The sequence below is a fragment of the Ochotona curzoniae genome, unplaced genomic scaffold, assembly GCF_017591425.1.
Source record: "Ochotona curzoniae isolate NIBS_2020 unplaced genomic scaffold, NIBS_Ocur_1.0 patch14, whole genome shotgun sequence".
In the NCBI taxonomy this organism is placed as follows: domain Eukaryota; kingdom Metazoa; phylum Chordata; class Mammalia; order Lagomorpha; family Ochotonidae; genus Ochotona; species Ochotona curzoniae.
This window is the reverse complement of record NW_024466684.1, coordinates 1,474,014-1,494,651: the sequence shown is the minus strand read 5'-3', so window position 1 is coordinate 1,494,651 and position 20,638 is coordinate 1,474,014. Positions and strand designations below refer to the sequence as shown.

The window sequence follows — 20,638 nt, the reverse complement described above, 5'->3', positions numbered from 1 at the left end:
TCAGACTAGCCCAGCCCTGGGCATTGCAGTCATTTGGGGGTGGGAAGGGTGAAGCAGTGGGCAGAAAATCCTCTCAGTTTCTCTTTCTCTGTGACTCTGCCTTTCAAATCAGTAAAGCACTTGCTGTTTTGTGGGCACCTGTGTTCCCTGCTGTGGGACATGTCATTGGGATAGAGCTGATTCAGTCCTGATTCAGTCCGATTCCCTCTCTGAAGGGGGAACCCTAAGATTGGTGCAGAGAGGAGTACCTGATTCATTCTGAGCCTGAGACACAGTTGTAAAAATTATCTTGGTTTAATCTGAAAGAGAGAGAGAGAGCGAGCTCCATCTTTCACCTACTGATTCATTTTCTAACAGTCAAAGCAGGACCAGGTTGAAGCCAGGAGCCTGGAATTCAGCCCTCACCTCCCATGTAGGTGGCAGGGACTTTAGCCATCATGCACTGCCTCTCAGGGTGTATATATTCGCAGGAAACTGGAATCTAAAGTGAAGCTGGGAATGAATTAAGGTATGTTACCAAAGGGAAAGTGCCATCCCATGTGGTACCCAAATATTATGCTAGTTGTCTGTCCCCTGGGACTCAATTTGAATCCTTGGGACCCAATTTGAGTTTGTTCTACCCTAGGCCTTGAAGTTGTGAGAGTATGAAGCTGGAGTCATGACAGCCTTTTTGGCACCACAAAGAAACTCTTGCTTGAGAAAGTGTGAATTCATAGGAAGAGAGGCAGGGAGTTGGAGGAAAAGAAACTGGGACCCTGGGACAGCAAAACCAAAGTGTTCCTGGATTTTTTTCGTGGTGTGAAGTGGAGGCCTTTGGACCCCAGCAGCCAAAGTGATTTTCTTACCCTGGCCACATAGCCATGCCTGAGCCACCAGTTCTCATCCACTTTTGATGACCTGCATGACTGGGCAGCACCTCTCCACTATCCCTGGGTCAGGACTGGTGTGGGGAGGGTTCCTGGATGGTTCCTGGCTCTCCCAGGTAGCTTCCTACCTTCCAGTTCCAGAGCCCAGAGGTGCCAACTATATCTGACCTGGAGGAGTTCAGCAAAGGGGAAGCCAGGCATTCAGGTAGGCAGAGCAGAACATCGTATTCCTGCAAGGCGAGCGCACACCTTGATCCCTGTGGCCCAGCTTTCATCTAACCGACAGTTTCAGAAATCAGAAGCAGTATCTGCAGCATTTAAACTGTCTGTCTTCCTGGTTTAATTTTACAGGGATCATGTTGCAGCTTTTGATAAAATGTTTCATTTTAAAACACTGGTGTCACCGAGACAGGCTGTCCTTCATGAGGACAGCCCAGCCGACACCAAGCGAACGCTTGGTGTCGGCAGGGCTGTCCTCATGAAGGAAAAGTGTCTAAACGAGTTGCAGCTTCAGAAAACAGGGTGCAGAGCTATGTGTGCCCTTGGGTCCCCCTGTAAGACCCCCAGAGGTGGCACTACCCACTATGTACCCCAGCATACTGCCTGAGTTCTAGCCTCCCACCCAGCCCACTCCCTGGACACCCTCCCCCGGCCAGTGGCAGGTGACACCGGACTCTTTGGGTTCTGAGTATAGTCCTGGCTGGCTCCCACGTCTTCTCCAGGGAAGGTGCGAATGCTGCTTTGCTTGCAAGAAGCGACTCAGGAATCCCAGGTGTCCTGAATAGCCCTGGATGGATGGAGTCACAGGTGGTCTTCTGGGAGGTAGAGGGAGAGCCTACACGTGGGGCTAGGCCTACAGTAGCCAAGACTCACAGCTTTGAAATGGGGCAGGTTTTACCACACATACCTCCCTCTCCTGCTGCTCCCCTCCCTGGAGCCCATGGAGGGGGCATGGCCCAGGAGAAGGAAGAGAACATGGCCCTGCAGGCACCTTGCCTTTGCCAGGGAAACGCTCCTCCTTCTGCCCTCTAGCACTGTGAGTGGGTGATTCCCAGCTGGATGCAGAACCCCCAGGGAAGCCCTCTGGGGGCTTGATGCCCAGGACACAGCTGGTGCCTGACTCCAGAAGCCCAAGGGTAGCAGGACATGCAGTGCTCTCACCCCCACCCCCAGGGGCCAGAAGTAGCTCCTCCGTGGTTCTGTCTTGCACCTTCCTCTCTCCCTCATTCCTGTGTTGGTCAGAGGCTCTAAACTCTCTTCATGAGGAAGGAGATCTGGGAGAGCCAAAGGGCAGAGGTCCTTACTGCCCCTCAACTTCCACCCCCACTCCCACTGGGGTATAACCACCGGGACTTACCCAAGGTGGATAGTAGCATTGGATGGGGACAATGTCCACTGCATTGGACAGCACTGGCCACTCCATTGCCTCCATCCACCCTCAGCCCCTAGCCGGTCACCAAGCTCTCTGCCAGGTGACGTTACAGATGTGTCCACTGTAGTCCAGAGTCCTTTCTATACAAAGGCTTGGTCTGAAGTAGCATGGGTGGGTGGCTGTGACATGGAACTGGTTTTCTTACTTTTCCAGAAACTTCTAACCTCCATGAGGTGAGCTTCTCTCAGTGGCTGCTGCCTCCTCAACCTGGTCCCCACCATCTCCCGCCACACACACACACACACACACACACACACACACACACACACACACACACGCAGAAGCAGAGCCGTGAGCCGAGAATCCGTGCTTGCTACTTCAAGTTGCCAGGCTTCAGGGGCGGTTTATTATGCAGTGTTATCGTGCCAATGGTTAACTGCTGCGGAAAATGGTACCTAGAACAGAAACCCACAATATGTGGCGTTGGCTTCGGAACCAGAGCTGTTCCAGGGCGATAGCAGAATGACACGCTTCTGTGAGGAAGTGGTGAGATGCTTGCTAAAACTGTTACTTGCAGCAGCTTGGTGGCTAGAATATGCACCTGTGCCCTGGTGGCCTTGAGCTGGGTGTGTCCAAGTGGGGTGTTAGAGGAACCTGTTGGCTCTTGCTGTTTGCACTGGATAGGCATTCCCAGAGAAGAGGTGGCCCAGGAAAAACCTGGCCTCTTTGATTGAAAAGGGAGAGAGGGACTGATTAGTGTGGAATTTATGGGGTTGGAAAATGATTCCACATCTCTGGCCTTCCCACACAATCAAAAAGTCCAAATTTAAGACAGCCTGGGGTAAAAGTCCAGTCAACCTGTTACTGTTTAAATATACCCTGGGAGTTAAACCTTGAGTGAAGCCCACATCTATAATGCTGGCATCCCATAGAAGTGCCATTTCAAATCCCAGCTGCTCCACTTCCAACCCAGCTTCCTCCCAGTGTGCCTGGGAAAGCAACACAAGATGGTTCAAATGCTTAGGTATCTGTACCGATGTGGGAGACCAGGCTCCAGGTTTTGGCCTGGCCCAGCCCTGACTATTGTGATCACTTGAGGAGTGAAACAACAGATGAAAGATCTATGTGTGTCTTGCTCTATCTACCTATGCCTTTTAACTACAATACATAAAATTTTAAAAACCAAAGGATACATATGTAGCTCAAAGCATCATCAAAGGCACACCTAGCACCTGCTGTGTGATCTCTGAAAGAATGAATAGATGAGCAGGAAACCTTCCAGAAATACCAAAAAGCCAAGTGGCATGGCCTATGCTTCTCCCCAACAACGCAATTTAAGTGCAGAGAGAGACATGAGTTGTGGACTTGATCTCTGATGCATGATGTCAGACACATTCCCACAGTATTTGAGGGCACTATATTGGTCGAAGTTATGGGTGTGGGTTAAGAGAGACAAAGAACACTTAAAATACAAGATCTCTGGACCACCTACTCATGACGAGCTAGATGGAAGCTGAGAAAGTCGTGAGGGTGTGCTCTTTGGTGTCCTTCTCAGAATGAGCATTGAAGACAGGAAAGAATGCAACAAGGGAAGAGGGTCCTCTCACAGAGTGAACTGTAGCTCAGCGCAGGACGCCCGCTGTCCCTGGGGTGACACCTGTGGGCATTTCTCTGGTAAGGACCAGTAACTGCCTGGCTCCTGTCCCTGCCCCTCTTGATGCTTTCTGCTGTGCTCCCACGGCCTGTTTCCATGGAGTGGGAGTGAGAAAGCTCAGGGTCAATGTGGGGGAGGGCCAGGAGCATGTCCCTCTCTAACCCTGATCCAGGACTAGCAGATGAGATTCTGGGTCTGGACAAGACCTCGAGGGCTTTGGGCTGCACGTGCACACTGTGGTGTGTATGGTGCTTGGTGAGAGTGTCTCTGTCCTTGTGGGGCTGTATGACACGGAATGCCTGAGGCTGAGTCATGCATGAAGGGCAGAAATCTACTCCCTCACAGTCTGAAGTTGGACAGTCCAAGACCAAGGCCTCAGCATCCGAGGGGGGCTTCCTGGCCAGACCCTGGGTGTCAATAAGTGAGAGAGACCGAGAGTAGTTCCCGAAAGCTCCCAATCTACAAGGAGCTCTTGTGAGCTGCCAGGCTCCATACACCATTACCTCAGGGACCAAGTTTGTAGCACAGCAGCAATGGAGGGAGCACATTCACTGTAGCAGACAGGCCTAGGTTTCTGTGTCCAAGAGGACAGTCGGGAGGTGGCATTGCTATCCCTGATTTGCATCCCATCTTAGCTGTCTAGGGCAGTCCTGACAATGCATTATAAACTCAGATGACTTAAAGCAATAAAAGTTGCTAAATCAGCAGCCAGACGTCTGGAATCAAGGTATTGTCAGGGTTGGTTCCAGAAGGTTCTAAGGCTTTGAGAGAGAATTTGTTCCAGTTGCTGGTGGCTGGTGGCTCCATCAGGCTGCCCATGTGATAATACCATAACATGTACTATAGCTGGCTGGCTAAAACAAGAAACAAGTTTTTTTTTTTTAATAAGAGTTATTTATTTCGAGAGCAGAGTTATAGAGAAAGACAAGGAGAGGAAGATAGGGGATGGGGAGAGAGAATCTTCTGCTTACTGGTTCACTTCCCAAATGGCCACAACCATCAGGGCTGGGCCAAGCCAAAGTCAGGAGCCTAAAGCTCCATACTGGTCTCCCTTGTGGGTGTAAGAACCCAAGCCTTTGGGCCATCCTTGGCTGCTTTCCTGGTTGCATCATTGGGAAGCAGGATGAGAAGTGGAGCAACTGGGACTTGAACCCATATAGGATGCCAGCATGTAGGCAGCTACTTAATTTGTGGTGCCACAGCACCACCCACACAACAGGAATGAGTGTCTCACAGTTCCGAGTGGGCTGGGAGGCCCAAGCCCATGGTACCAACCCACCTGCTTTCTGGCTAGCAGGACACCATTGCATCTTGCACAGGTGGAGTGGCTGAGACAGACAGCAAGAGTACTAGACATTGGTCCCTCTTACAGATGAGCTCTTCCATTAGCTTAGGGCCTGCGAGCTCACTGTTCTGCAAAGCCCTCCCAGCACATGGGTCTCAGGCACTGGGTCTCAGGGCTTCCACATGTGAATCTGGAGAGGAGGGGACAAACCTCAGCCCAGAGCTGTGGCTGCCCTGGCAACCCCCTCATCTCAGTGTCTGCCTCTCATATCCCCTGGCATTCTGCCTGGTGTGTCTCTGTGTCTCTACCTCATGTGGCGTTGGGGGCCGCCCCCATCCAGTGTGAACGTACCTATACCTGCTCCAGCTGTCACGACTTCATTTTGGAGGCAGGACCTCTCCCCAACTGCCGGATGGACCTGCATTTGGGGGCACAGCATTTCACGCAGTGCCCATCCCCCTCTTCACAGCCATTGCCACAGGTTTGGGGACAGAGTCTTCTGCCTTAATTCACCCTTGATGTGCAGGGCGGTAGACAGAGGTGGAAGTGACATGGGCATGGTAATGAGCCCAGGCCCGCACTAGCATCATCTAGTCCCTTTCTAGAAGCTCTGACTTCCCCTGTGAGAGCTGCTGTCCCCACACAGTGGACCCAACAGGAACTGATGTGGAGCAGAGCTGCAGTGGCTAGCATGCAGAGCTGGGAGCCCGAGTATGGCTCTGTCCTTCATCCCACTGGGGTTTGCGAGGCAGTGTTCTGGGGACAGTGGTTACATCATGCAAGTGGGGAAGGGGCAGAGTGACAAGTGGCCTCTTCCCATCTCGCTCCACGATCATGCTGGACTGCAAGCCTAGCACAAATATCTAATTCTAGCCAAAGGAACCCAGGCACTGGCATTGTGGTGTAGCATGTAACGCTGCTGCCTGCAACACCAGCATCTCATGTGGGTGCCAGTTCATGTCCTGGTTGTTCCACTTCTGATATAGCCCTCAGCTAATGCATCTGGGAAAGCAGGTGGAAGATGGCCCAAGCACACAGGCTCCCGCACCCTTGTGGGAGACCAGGAAGAAGCTCCTGATCCCTGACTTCACCCTGAGCTTGCCCTGGAGAGGGAACCAGCAGAACGAAGACTCTCTCCCCACCCCTCTCATGTGTGTGTATTTCCCCCTCTCTGGAGTAACTCCGGTTTTTAAATAAATAACTAAAGCTTTTTAAAAAAAAGAATTCACAACCCAGGCCATCAAACCACAGAACCTAAGGTGGAAGGATAAGAAAGAAAGAAAGAAAGAAAGAAAGAAAGAAAGAAAGAAAGAAAGAAAGAAAGAAAGAAAGAAAGAAAGAAAGAAAGAAAGAAAGGGAACTGAGTGTCTTGACTGCGAATCTGAGCATTCCTGATTTTGATATGTCTGTATATAGCTCAATCTGAAAAATGGCACTGCCCCCACCAGACAAATCTGTGGGCAGGCTGCTGCTGCAAGCTGCCACCGTGCCCCGGGGTGTCCCTCTGCCTGCCTATGGCTATGGTGAATCCTGGCCCCGGGGGCAGAGGGGCCTGTCTGAGGTGCTCCAGCCCAAAGGGTTCCAGGGGCCAGCCAGGGCCCTAGTGCTGCAGGAGGTGTGGATGGTGTCCCTGTGGCTGGTCTTAACCTGGAGACACTGTCCTTTGGTCACCTTGAGGCCTTTCAGCCCCTGTGTTGAGACTATGTGGCCTTTAGGCGCCTCTCTTCTCTAGGTAGTCGAAGTGAGCACAAGCAAAGTGAGCGGAAGCAGAGAAAAAGGGAGAGAAAGAAACCTCCCAGGGGAGATGCAGAGAATTCAGCGCAGGCAAATCTGAGCTGGTTTTGCTGGATGGACGTCTTGCTTTACATTTACGTGAAGTCCAAGTTCATTTCTCTCCCAGACGTCGAGAAGGTGGCATTCAAAATGTTTACACTTGTTTCATCTGCCTTTTTGCTGAGTCCCCGTCCCCACCTCCTTCCCTGCCTGCCTTCACACTTGGTGCTTCAGTGCACACATATGCTCGGCTTTATATTTACATCTATATAACTTTTATATCTGGCTGGTGAAATCTGCCAGACGAAGGAACGCAAAAGCCCTGGGAACAGCTGGAAAATTATGCAACCCGGGGTGGGTGGGTGGGGAGCTTTGGCACATGGACGTTCTGTGCTGCTGAGTTGCGGGCCAGCCCCGACAGTGTCGCAGCAGTTAGCAGCAACCCCAGTAGCAAGGCTGGGGGGGGGGGGCGTGTACTTGTTTCTCCCAGACCACCGCTCGTCCTGCAGGAGGGCATTTGCTCAAGAGCTTTGGCTTTCCCATGAAGAAGAGGAAAGGAGGGCTTCACTGGAGTGTGGTGATAAGAGCCCAGGTGGGCAGGACTATGACTGGGAGAGGCGAGCATCCAGGGCTCATGAGGCCTAGGACCCAGGTCCAGCAGGCTTATACCCAAGTTAGAGGGCAAAGTAGGGAAGTCCTGGGGCCAAACAGGACTGTGGCCCACGGCCCAGGTTGGGTCAAGGTTGGGTCCAGCAAGCCTGAGACCTGAGGCACAGTGGGGCTGAGGCCCTGTCTCTAGTGGCAGTGAGGTCTCTTGGCTGTAGCAGATTGTCTGACAGCATGTGTCAGGAAAGACAGAGCACGAATCGTCTATCCATGGTTCATTCTCCAAAGGCACGCAATAGCCAAGGTTGGACCAGGTCAAAGCCAGAGGCCAAGAGCCAAGAACTCCATCTAATCTCCCCCAAGCACTTGGATCACTCTCCACTACTTTCCCAGGGACCTGGACGGGAAGTGCAGCAGCTGGGACTCGAACCTGCACCCTAGCCTCCCTCTGATGAGTCCTGAACCAGGTTGCCCTTCTCTCTCTGTGGCTGCTGGAGTTCGCAGTATTCTCCCGGGCAGACCTGATGACCAGCCCGGCCTATCTGACGACAGGGCTGGCCTATCTAATGACTGGTCCAGCCTAGCAGGTCTGACGTATGTGCTCTGTCTCTCAAGCCCCAGCAGGATTCAAACGATTCGGAGCCAGGCTGTGTCCCTGGGGCCTTGTCACCAACCATTTGTGTTTGACTTCTGACATATTCACCAGTGACACTGGGGCTGTCAAGACTGTTGATATCTAGTTTATGGTGGGGAGTAGGAGTTAACCATGCTTCTGTTAAAAATATCGAGGGCCTGGAGTAATAGTCTAGTGGCTAAATCCTCACCTTGCATGTGCCAGGATCCCATATGGGAGCTGGTTTGTGTCCTGGCTGCTCCACTTGTCATCCAATTCCCTGACTGTGTCCTGAGAAAGCAGTAGAGGACAGCCCAAATCTTTGAGACCCAACATCCATGTGGAAGAGGCTCCTGGCTCCTGATTCCGCATCGGGCTTGGCTCCAGCTGTTGCAACCACTTGGGGAGTAAACCAGCAGATGGAAGATCTTTGTCTCTCCTTCTCACAATTAGTTCACCTTTTGATAAAAAAAACAAAAACAAAAACAAAAAAACAGATAAATCTTAAAAGAAATAAAGATCGAGAGGTTCAGCTGACCCCAGTGTCACAGTGTAGCTGATAATGCAAAATGCCTGCTCAGCAACCAAAGGTGACACCATGGGTCTGAAACACCGGGTGCAGTGAGGGATCTAGCGCATGCTGGAGGAGGGGGTGCCCATCACAGGGGCTGTGGGGTAGGGCGGGATGACCCAGGGGGCAGGGCTACCCTGTCCAACCCTGGCACATAGGGGTCAAGGATGCTCCAAAGCCTGGGACAGGGACCCTGAGCTCCACCATCATTAGGAGATGTGCAGTCCTGGACGGGGTGGGGGCAGGGACTCAGAACAGAGAGCCACATGGTGGGGGGGGGTTGGGGGAGGAAGTGGGGAATGGGCTCATCTGCCTCCAGCAAACAGAGCAGCAGGTGTGTATGCCTGTGACAGTGGGCAGTGGGGGGAAGTTCATTACCACCACCCTCAGGTGAGCCATCAGCTCCCAGCCAAGATCTTCCTGGCTAGCTAGGGCAGGTAAGGACATGGCCAGCCAAGCCCCGCAGACTGCTGGCTGAGACTGCAGCCAGCTCGTAGCCTGGACCCTGCCGGGGGTTGCTAAGGAGCTTCTGGGCTTGGATGAGGACTTGAGGCTGCTCTGCCGCACAGCCCTCCAGAGCGGAGATGGGAATTCGCCATGGGGGAACAGCGGCTGCCTCAAAGTCATTCGATTTCCTCCATCTCATTTTCAGAAATGCAATTAGGGAAGCCTGAGCGCTGCGTGGGGTGTTGGCGGGCTGCAGGTGGGAGTCTGTCTGCAGGCCTTCTGCGCACGTGTTGGGACATGTGTGCACACACACGTAGGTGCATGTGCAAATGAGAACTTTCACCTCTGGTCTCCTGGGGACATTGTTCATAGAGTGTCTTGGATTGGCTCACACTAACCTTGACATGGTGGGGACGCCTGTGAGCCCTGCAGCCTTCACCCCATGCTGCTGCTTTCCTGTTTCCTCCTCAGCGCCCCGTGCTACCAGCCTCAGGCTTGGAGGCCCTGGGGAATGCCCCTTCCTCAGGCTGCCAGTGGGCAGCAGGGGGCGCCTTTGTCCCAGGTCACAAAGGGGCCACTGGAGGGCCGAGGCTCCGGCTTGGTTCCCTCACTGAAAAGCGCAGAGGTGGGCTGAGGATGGAGACGAGGTGGGGACAATGAGAGCCAGGAGATGGCCTGATGCCAGGAGCTTCATCCAGGCCTCCCAGAGGAGTAGGAACCCAAGTACTTGCACTATCCTCTGGTACTTTCCCAGGGCATTAAGCAGAGAGCTAGATGGAAAGTGGAGCATCTGGGACACCATTTTGTGCCCATATTGGATGCTGGCATTGTAGACCATGGCTTTACCTGCTTTGCCACAATGCTGGCCCCTGATCTTAAAATGACATGGTGAACCACTATTTGGCAGCCTCCAGTGCACCGGGTACCATCCTGATTCCACTCTTCCTTCTAGCAGAGTGGTCACTCAAGGGAAGATGCTCAAGTCTGCGTGCAGGAGGGCTGAAGTTGCAGCAGCACCTTTGAATCCTATGCATTGGTGAGCACTGCATTCAAGGGTTCTGTCCAGCTGTGTACCCTTAAGAGCAGAACTGGGGCCTGAATCCAGGCACTCTATACACACATTCCAGGTAGTATCTGTGTATTGATTTATTTATTTTTAGTTGCAAGGTGGATTTATAGAGAAGTAAAGAGAGAAAGAAAGAGATCGATCATCCATCTGCTGGTTTACTCCCCAAATGGTCACAACAGCCAGATTTGAGACAATTTGAAACCAGGAACTTCTTCCAGGATTCCTACGTAGGTGCAGGGGCCCAAGTACCTGAGCCACCCTCCACTGCTTTGCCAGTCCATAACCAGGAAGCTGGATCAGAAGTGGAGCAGCCAGGACACAAACTGGTATCCATATGGGATGCTGGTGCTGCAAGGTGAAGGCTTGGTTGACTATACCACCATGTAGTATCTTAATGCCCACCTGACTGAACGATACGGGGAGGATAGGCTTGGGTCAGTGGAGGAGCCTGCCCACAGTCCTTCACACATGGCCTGCCATGGTTTTGTGTATCCACGGGCAGGAAGAGCTGAAGCATGATGACAGCTGAGGCCACAGGCGCTGACAACTGGCCATGTTATGAGTATTTTTTTCTTTTCAGATTTATTTGTTCTTATTGGAAAGTCAGATATACAGAGAGGAGGAGAGACAGAGAGGAAGATCTTTTATCTGCTGATTTACTTCCCAAGTGGCCACAATGTCTGGAGCTTAACCAATCTGAAGCCAGGAGCCTCCTCTAGGTCTCCCACGTGGGTGCAGGGTCCCAAGGCCTTGGGCTGTCCTCGACTGTTTTCCCAGGCAACAAGCAGGGAGCTAGATGGGAAGCGGGGCTGCCGGAACATGAATTGGTGCCCATATAGGATCCCGGTGCACGCAAGACAAAAACTTTAGCCACTAGGCTACCATGCCAGGCCCAATGAGTTTTGAATCTTTCATGCAGAGTTACATGGCTTAAGCCTCAAATCTGCCCATGATACACCCAAAGATATTGAGATGTGTGGAGGTGTTGGAAGGTACCTGAGGGCAGGTGCCTAGAAAGTAGAACTGGAGTTGCCTGTGTGGTGAGCAGGAAATGGAGTTTCCATTTCCTAGTGTACTCAGCTGGCAGCCAGCAGTCCGCAGTACCCTACTCTAGAAATCCACCTCAGGGCCCAGCCTGTGGGGAGGCTGCTCACACCAACTGTGAGTGCAGAGTAAGCGAGCACATGCTGGCCCAGACATACAAGTGTCTAACGGCAGCCCTGAGGGGCGTGAAAAGATGCTCATCTGTCCATCTCACAGGAACGAAGTCCTTGAGGCCCAGAATCAATGTCAGGGCATGGTGGCGAGGAGGGGCCGAGGGGACCGAGGGGGCCCAGCTGCAGGCTGGCGTGGAGGGTGGAGATGGCAGTCATGGGGCCCGGGAGAGTGTGAGTAGGGCACAGCCAAGGTGTCGGGGCTCTTGATACCGGTGTGCTGGGTGAGTGGGGGAATGGCATTTTCATGCTGAAGTGGACTCAACGCAGTCTAGACAGACTCTGGGATCCATTGGAAAGAGTGAGCCAGCCCAGGGAGGAGCAGGCTGGGGTCAGCCCTGAGGGGACCTGGGGCCTGCTGAGTGGGCATGGCAACAGAAGTTTCTCTGGATTTTGAAATCATTGGAGGAAGGGCACACTCTTCTTCAGGGAACAGGAAGCCCAGTTCCTTCATTTTATTTATTTTTAAAGTTGTATTCAGTGCCCCGATATCAACTCTGACAAATTATTTATTTTTATGTTTGACTTGTAAGGAAAAGAGAGAGAGACAGACAGACAGAATGAGATGGAAACATCTCTACGTGCTAGTTTACTCTTAAAATACCCTCAGCAGCCAGCACAGGGCCAGGCTGAAGGCAGGAAGCTGGAACTCAGTCTGAGTCTCCTACATGAGTGGCAAGAACCCAATGAATTGAACCATTACCTGCTGCCTTCCAAGGTGCACATTAACAGGAAACTGGAAGTGGAGCCAGAAATTGAACTCTGGCATGACAATATGGGACGTGGCAATCCCAAGAGGTGTCTCAGTCATTGTGCTCAGCACCCACTTATGAGTATCACTTACATGGCCTGGGGAGTGGATAGGGCGTCTCAGTGCGTGTGCCAATGAAGAAGGGCCCTCCTTCCAGTGAGGGGTCTTGTGCTGGCTGCACCACCCCAGTCCCTGCTGGAAGTTGTTACCCCTTAAAGAGCCCAGCTCTGAATGCTGTGAACTGGGCAGGGTCAATGAGCTGCGCTGCCTGGGAGGAACTTGACCCAGAGAGGGTGACCTAGAGGAAGCAAAGCCTGGAAGGCCAGAGATCTTGAGGGTCTGGTGAAGTTGGGAACCAGGACTATGGGGCGAAGTCCTTGGATTGTAAGAAGTAGGTAAAGATCCAGAAAGTCTTGGCAAAGGCTGTGAGCACAACCCCCACTGTACAATGGAACCATACCCTGCACAAGTTACCCCTGGGGACTGCTATATGAGAAGTGGATTGTGAACACCGTGCAGCTGCATGGGAACAGATGCAGAGCGGCACAGAGCGGGTTGGTTGGCACTAGCGCACTTCCATTCATAAACTGACACAGACACACACAGTCCCAGCGTCCAGCTTGCCCTGTATTATTAATGCAGCTTGTTCATTCATCCCCCCACCCATCTTGGCCATGCATCTGTGGTAACCCACAGAGCAGAGGGAAATCAGCTGGCTATCCTCCTACCAGGGGTCAAGGTCTCTGCTGCCCTGGAAAAACCAAACCTACAGAAATCCCAGGAATTTAGCTGCTACGTTTTCTTATGGTTTACACAGCCTGGCTCACTGTCAGACAAGAGTAACTTAAGGGACCTGGAAGCCTTTCCCAGATGGGAATATTGGGCCAAATAGCCCCTGGCACCAGCCATGGGTGAACCCTGGGACCTAGACCCTGGTTCAAGGGGCCCAGAGTATCACTGCCTACCATGCCTAGATAGGCCTTTAAAACCCTGCTCTGGGCCTGGCAAGGCAGCCTAGTGGCTAAAGTCCTTGCTTTGAATGCACCAGGATCCCATATGGGCACTGGTTCTAATCCCAGCAGCTCCACTTTCCGTCTAGCTCCCTGCTTGTGGCCTGGGAAAGCAGTTGAGGATGACCCAAGGCCTTGGGACTTTGCACCCATGTGGGAGACCTGGAAGAGGCTACTGGCTTCCTGGTTTCAGATTGGTTAAGCTCCAGTCATTGCAGTCGCCTGGGGAGTGACTCAATGGATGGAAGATCTTTCTGTCTCTCCTCCTTTCTGTATATCTGACTTTGCAATAAAAATAAATAAATCTGGGCCCAGCGCGGTGGCGCAGGGGTTAAGGTCCTCGCCTTGCACGCCCGGGATCCCATATGGACGCCGGTTCTAATCCCGGCAGCCCCGCTTCCCTTCCAGCTCCCTGCCTGTGGCCTGGGAAAGCAGTTGAGGACGGCCCAAAGCTTTGGGACCCTGCACCCGCGTGGGAGACCCAGAACAGGCTCCTGGCTTCGGATTGGCATAGCATGGGCCGTTGCGCTCACTTGGAGAGTGAATCATCGGACAGAAGATCTTCCTCTCTGTCTCTCCTCTCTGTATATCCGCCTTTCCAATAAAATAAATAAATAAATACAAATAAATAAATCTTAAAAAAAAATCCTTTGCTCCATTGAACACATGGGCAAGGGCAGAATCACAGGTGGACATTGAGTACTGTCTTCCCCAGATCATCACTGCTTAGGTTGAGTCTGAGACTCCAGCTTTGTCTTCACAGAAGTGCTGACTAAGCCTGGATCCCCAAGCCTCCACACTTCAAGGACTCCAGTTTTAAAAAGATTTATTTATTTTTGTTGGAACGAAACTGATCAAAGCTAGGAGCCATGTGAGTGCAGGGTCCAAGGTTCTGAGCCATCCTCCACTGCTTTCCTGGGTGATAAGCAGGTTGCTGGATAGGAAATGGAGCAGCTGGCCCATAAACTGGCACTTGTATGGGATGCTGGTGCTTACACCCAGAAGATTTACCAACTGAGTCATTGTGCCAACCCCATGGGAGTTCATATTTTTTTAAAAGACATTTAGTTATTTTGAAAGTCAGAGAGAGAGAGAGAGATTGATCAGGAATATATTGGTTAATTCCCCAGATGTCTGCAACAGCCAGTGCTGGACCAGGCCAAAGCTAGGAGCCAGCTATGGGTCCCCCAAATGGGCCATCCTCTGTTGCTTTTCCAGATGCACCAGCAGAAAGCGGATGGGAAGAAAAAGTGCCATGTGGGATGCTGGCTTTACAGGATGTGGCTTTACTTCCTATGCCACAGTGCTGGCCCTAAAGGGCTCCATCTTCCACTTTCAGGCAGATTTGATCCCAGAAGCATGGAACTGCCTGGTTTGGAACACAATGAGGAAAAAGCTGCTGCCCAGACACGCCCCCTTCTTCCCTCTCACCTAGCCAACGACACAACTCCTAGTGTGTCAGTGCACGCGTGGGTTGGCAAGGGCTAGGAAACTCAAGAAGGAGCAGGAAGGACGCTCCCTGCAGGCCACCTGACCAGCATGTTCTGTTGGATCAGCATTCCCCTGGCAGATTGCTTACCAAGGGCCATTCCTTGCCGGAATGCTGCCAGCGCATCTGACGGGGCCACTGCACCTGCTGTTTGCCAGCTGTGGAGCTGGACAGGGCTACTAGTTTCTGAGGCCCCCCATGACAAGGTCATTAGCCCCTCATACTTGGTATATTCTACCAAGCAGACCAGGGGACCCTCCCACCCCCACCCCCCGGGGCCGCAAGAGGCCAGGCTCTGGAGTTTACTTGCTGATTGGCTTGGCAAGTCCTGCAGAGGAAGATGACCTTGTCCCGAAGGTAGATGACCTTCGGAGGGGCTGCTTTCTGTGTGAGCATCAGGGTCCAGGGATAGTTTTCCAAAGTCTGTGCTGGCAGATAAGGGCCAGAAGACAGAGAACCCTGGGTCTCCCAGAGAATGCAGGGACCTTGCTCCAGGAACAGAAAGAGCTGACAGGACCCTGGGGCACCTTGTGACACTCAGGATGACTGGCAAAGCTCCCCATCTCTGCATGCCACAGTCCTGGGGAGACTTCCAAGGGCTCAACTTCTCACTTCCCCCAAACGCTGAGCTGTTATATATCAGAGCTGCAGTTCTGGTGCCTCCAGGGAGCAGGCTGGCAACCAGCAAGAGCAAAGGCAGGTGTAGACCAACGGGTGTGGTGGAGGCTGTTAAGAAGGCCTGTGTTTGATTCCCAGTTCTGGCTCCTGACAGTAGTAGCTTCTAGCCAGTGCAGACCTTGGGAGGCAATAGTAATGGCTCAAGTAACTCGACTTCTACCACCTATGTGGGAGACCCAGATTGAGTTTCTGTCTACTAGCTCCAGCCCTCAGCCAGCCCCTAGTCAGTCATTGTGGGCATTCAGACATCTCCCTTTGGCTCTCAAATTAGACAAAACAAAATACATGCAGCATGCACTAACCAAGTGTCCGAGTGGAGGTGGCCTCCACAGTCCTTAGTTTCTATGAGACAGACCAAGTGCTGACAATGCTCGGGGATTTGCACCCTGCTTGTTGGAGAGGAGAGAGGGTGTGGACAGCAGTGTGTGTTGGTGGTGGGGGCATCTTCCAGAAGAGGGAAATATTTGAATCCTGGCAGTTTGCAATCAGAGGTATCTTCCTTCCTTCCTTCCTTTGAAGCACAGAACAGATGATCAGGAAGCTGCAAGCCTTTTCCCCCTGAGCACTTACCTGTACCTTCAGGTGCATGTCTTTCTTACTCATCCACTCAGTCTTGTTGGGTATCACTTCTGGGACACAAGCTCAGGCTGCAAGGAGGGTGGTCTGTCTCTCATTCATACCTGCTAAGGCCGAGGGCTCATGATTGTGTCTGGGTGGAGTCTCAAGAGGCCAGATGTGATGTGCGGAGGGACAGCTGCCCCGGGTGAGTCAGGAGTGTCAGGCAGATGCCTTCCTTCTCCCAGAGTGAGCATCCCAGGGTGTGCAGCATGATTCAGTCTTGTACACCTGTCAGGAGATATCAGGGACTCACTCGAGGAGAAAGCAATTCCTTTTCTACTCTTCTTTCATCCTGCCATCATGCTGGTCTGTCTTAACACTTCTGTAACACTTGCTGATCTGTCAGCCACAGTGTCTTAGCATGCAGTAGTAGCTGGAATCTGATAATGTCCTCCCCACCCCCATTTTATTTTTATGTTTTGCAGATGCCTCTACTTTATGGTAAGATGTTGACTTCTCCATTTAAGGTAAAAAAAAAAAAAGTAAATCATTAACTGCTGATGGAAGAAATAGTGGCAGGGGCAGCTGGATGTGGCACAAAAGTGGTCAAGGTAGTTGAAAGTGACGCCCTGACTGGCGCTGTAGTATAGTGCTAGGCCTCTTCCTGTGGTGCCAGCATCCCATATGAGCACTGGTTCGAGTCCTGGCTGCTCCACTTCTGTTCCAGCTCCCTGCCTCATGTGCCTGGGAAAGCAGCTGAGGATGGCCATGTACCCACATGGGAGACCGGCAGGAAGCTCCTACTCTAGGCTTTGAACCAGCCCAGCTCTGGTCATTGTGGCCATTTAGGGGAGTGAACCAATAGATGGAAGACCTTTTCTCTGTTCTCCTTTCTCTGTAACTCTGCCTTTCCAATGAAAATACGTATTTTTTTCCAAGTGACCCCTGAAGCAGGAGAGAGTTCAGGGAGGACAAAAGGCCATGCATCTCAGAAGGCATGCATCTGACATCCCAGCACAGCACCTTGCTGGGTGCTCCATGCCACTAGGTTTCCCCAGGCTCTAGGAGTCCACAATGCCACTTCCCACAGGAGGGCCTTCTGGGTGCGGGCTCTGCAGTCAGGGCTCCTCTGTTGCACTTGGATTCCAGTTGTAAGTTTGTCTGTCCCCAACCAGCTGGGTCATTAGAGGTCACGGGGGGGGGGGTGCCTGACAGGAGTCCAGGGATGGGACTTGCAGGGATGGGATAGGCTCTGTGCCTACTGTGGCCAGTTTTTTTCAAGACAAATCAAAAAGCTACATTTTTTTTTTTTTTCTGTGAAGTCTTCTAACCTTTCTCAACTGTTGAACAAATGTGCACCATGGCTGGGGGTCGGATCCAGCCTGACACCCTCAGGTGAGAGAGGCTTTCCAGTGAGGACATTGTCAAGTCGCAGTGCCCTCACACTCAGGCTCCAGCGATCGCAGCTAGACTGAGTTGTGCAAGTCATGTGTTTCCCCGAAAGACTGGGCCTTTCTGGCCAGCAGGGAGGGGCCTGGATCAGCTCTGGATCCTCTGCCACACAGGCCTGGGGCAGGATGCAGCAAAGGATGGAGGGGGAGGGGAGTGAGGCTGGAGCTGAGGGCCCACAATGCGGAGGTGTGCTTCCTCCGGGGGACCTCACGCAGGCAGGGCCCCTGCCCTGCTGGACCGAGAGATTCTAGTTGGCCAGAAAAGTGCTCTGGCAGCCAACCTGCCCTGGCTTGGATGCTGCTCAGCTGGGAGAGGAAGAGGGCCGAAAGGGGCAGGCCAGGAGGCTGGAGTGCCCAGGTGGGATGGAGAATGGGAACTCTACAGCGTCCCGTCTGCGTGGGAGGCCTTGCCCAGAGGCCCGACGAGGGCGGGGAGGCAGAGAGAAGCTCAAAACTCCTTGCTAGCCCGTTCTCTCAGTTCCTGACAGAAGTTGATCTTTGGGGTAGCCAGGGAGCTGGCCCTTCCCCAAACAGCATCATCTGGCCTCCCGGACCTCCACTTGGGCTGCGAGCCCAGCCGAGGCAGTTCCAGTCCCCACTCCACCCTCAGACCTTCGCCCGTGCCCACTCCCCAGGCCTCGTAACGATGGAGTGGACGGCCCCTGTGCCCCGGGACTCTGCGGGTGGGGATGCGCCGGCCGCCGCCTCTCCCCGCGAGGGCACCCGGCACGCCCAGCTTGGCGGGCGGCGGGGTTCCCTGGCTGCCCCGGGCCGCACGGCCCACGGTGCTTCTCGGCCGCCGCCTCGAGGCTTCTCTTCTCGGCTGAGAGTCCGGCACCGCGGCGGCGGCCGCGCCAAGAAGCGCCGGGTCACCGCAGGCTGAGGCGCCCGCCGCCGCCCTCCCCCTCCGCGCCGTCGCCCGCCCTCCCGCCTCCCTCGCGCGCTCGCTCGCTCGCTCGCCGCTTCCCTCTCCCCGCCTTCCCTCCGCGCTCCCCGCCCTCCCCGCCGCGCCTCGCCTCCTCCGCCCCGCGCCCTGCGGTGCTGCAGCTGCGGGCGGCTCCAGCTGCCCCCAGATGTGGGCTGGGCGGCGCGCGGGGAAGTTTCGCGCCGGCTGCGAGTGCGGGGCCCCGGTTGCGGTCCGGCTGCCATGGATCCGCCGGCGGGAGCGGCTCGCCGCCTGTTCTGCCCCGCTCTGCTGCTGCTGCTACCGCTCCTGCTGCCGCCGCCCGCGAACACCCGGCTCGCCGCTGCCACCGACCCCTCAGGTAGGTGCGGTCGGGTCCTTTCCCTACTCTGTCTCCCACCCCTGGCGCCGCGACCCCGCCGACTGGCCCTGCCCCTCGCCCCTCAGCCCCCCTCCCCAGGCAGTGTCCAGCCGGACTTAGGCAAACTCCGGCGCGCCCCGCCCGGGGCCAAGTTGGCCAACTTTGGGGCCGGGTTGGTCGCACAGGGGGCGCCCCGCGCCTCACCCGGGCGTCTCTGGCCGCGGTTAGGTGGGGAGCCCGGACGCACTCGCCGACTGCTGGTGAGCACCGGCGTGAAGACCGAGGGCCGGGAAAGCCCCACGGCAGGAAGCGCAGAGCCAGCTCCGGTGGGACCCGGGGAGCCAGGGCGCGGCGGTGCTGGAGCTCAGGTCCGGGGACGCTCGGGAGGTGCTGGGTGCAGAGCGCACCGCCTGGGGGCCCTGAGGCTTTGCTGGGGCGCCCCAGAGCGGGATCCCCGGAGACCGGCGGGACCCTGCTCCGTGCCCTGCTTGCCCTAGGGTGCGCGCGGTTGGGGGGGGCGGTGCGGGAGCCGGCTGCAGGCTGACCGAGCACCGGACAAGGAGGACAGGCGGCCTGTGCTCCGGGGGGGGGCTCCAAGTCAGCGGCGAGGGCGCTCGGGCCGCGGGAGCAGCCGAGGGGACGAGGTGCACTGACGGGGGCCAGCGGGGTTTGGCTTCGGAGCAGCCCCTCATCCTGCCAAGGACGATGGGCTCAAGGGGCCGGGGACGCTCTGCTGGAGTCCGTCCTCTGGGGAACTGCGAGAAGGAACTAATGGAGCCCTGGTCCCGGATCAAGGCAGGGAGGAGAGCTCTTGGCTGGCAGGGTCCCGGAGGGGCACGGCCGGGCCCCGAGGTGGGGGCGGGAAGGGCGGCTTGATTCTGGAGCGGGGGGCTTTGCTAACATCCTTTCCTGATTGCGAGAAAGCCCGGGAAGTGTAGGAGCTTCTGAGGGGCCGCAGGGCGGAAGGAATGGCCCTTCCCCTGGCAGTGGGGCGGGGCTGGGGGCTGCCGCGTTCACTCGCGGTCCTAGGGCTCACGGTCTCGGCGGGTCTAACGCCCTTCCCTGTTGCAGGAGGGCCCCTCGGGCCCGCAGCGGAGCGCATCCTGGCGGTGCCGGTGCGCACTGACGCCCAGGGCCGCTTGGTGTCCCACGTGGTGTCGGCAGCAACGACGGCCGGGGTGGGAATACGAGCCCGCAGGGCTGCCCCTGTGGGGACCCCGGACTTCCCCGGAGACAGCGAGGAGGATGCCGGTGGCCGCCTCTTCTACAATGTCACCGTCTTCGGCCGAGACCTGCACCTGCGGTTGCGGCCCAATGTCCGCCTCGTGGCGCCTGGCGCCACGGTGGAGTGGCAGGGTGACTCTGGCGCCACCCGCGTGGAGCCCCTGCTTGGGACCTGCCTCTACATCGGAGACGTGGCGGATCTGCCCGTAGCCTCCTCCGTGGCGCTCAGCAACTGCGACGGGCTGGTAAGTGCGCGCTGGCTCCTTTCTGAGCCTGGGTTTGGGAATGGGGTTACCCGGCAAGTCCTTGGAGAAGGCAGAACATGGACTGAGACCACATCTGCATCTCGACTGGGATGGGAGAGCAGGAGGGGACCCCAATGAAGAGATTGGCTGGAAGGCAAGTTATTTCTGCTGATCTGAGCTGGGGTGGTTTATGTATTCAGAGGTGGGGTCAGGTCCCCCAAAGTGCTTGCCAAGTGGCAGAGCATGCGTCCCTGCGCTTGCTGACGCCCGTGTGTGTGGCACAGGCGGGGCACCCATTCGCACAGATGATTTGGATTGGCAGGGTGTGCAAGCACGTGCTGTTGCCTGCCTCCCGTGCAGGTGTGTGCTTGTGGGGTCTGTGCTGTGTAAAACTGTGGAAGTGTTTCAGCCTGTGTAATATGTATGTGTGTGGGGGGGCGTATGTGCTGACAGACTATCTCTTTCTGTGCGTGCTGATAGTGCCAGCCCAGGAATCA

The 20,638-nt window shown here is 54.9% G+C and overlaps 1 protein-coding gene and 1 pseudogene across 2 annotated transcripts in view; both read left to right on the top strand.

Annotated features, from left to right (window-relative positions):
- LOC121166446 overlaps positions 1-20,638 on the top strand; it is a 1,182,205-nt pseudogene that overhangs the window by 848,353 nt on the left and 313,214 nt on the right.
- The window catches only part of LOC121166429 (A disintegrin and metalloproteinase with thrombospondin motifs 2), a 180,670-nt gene continuing 178,586 nt past the window's right edge, over positions 18,555-20,638 (top strand). For both annotated transcript variants that reach the window (XM_040995526.1, XM_040995525.1), the window contains exons 1-2: positions 18,555-18,672; positions 19,744-20,141. In XM_040995526.1, the coding sequence (XP_040851460.1) occupies positions 18,555-18,672; positions 19,744-20,141 (516 nt within the window). The remainder of the gene's footprint in view (positions 18,673-19,743; positions 20,142-20,638) is intronic.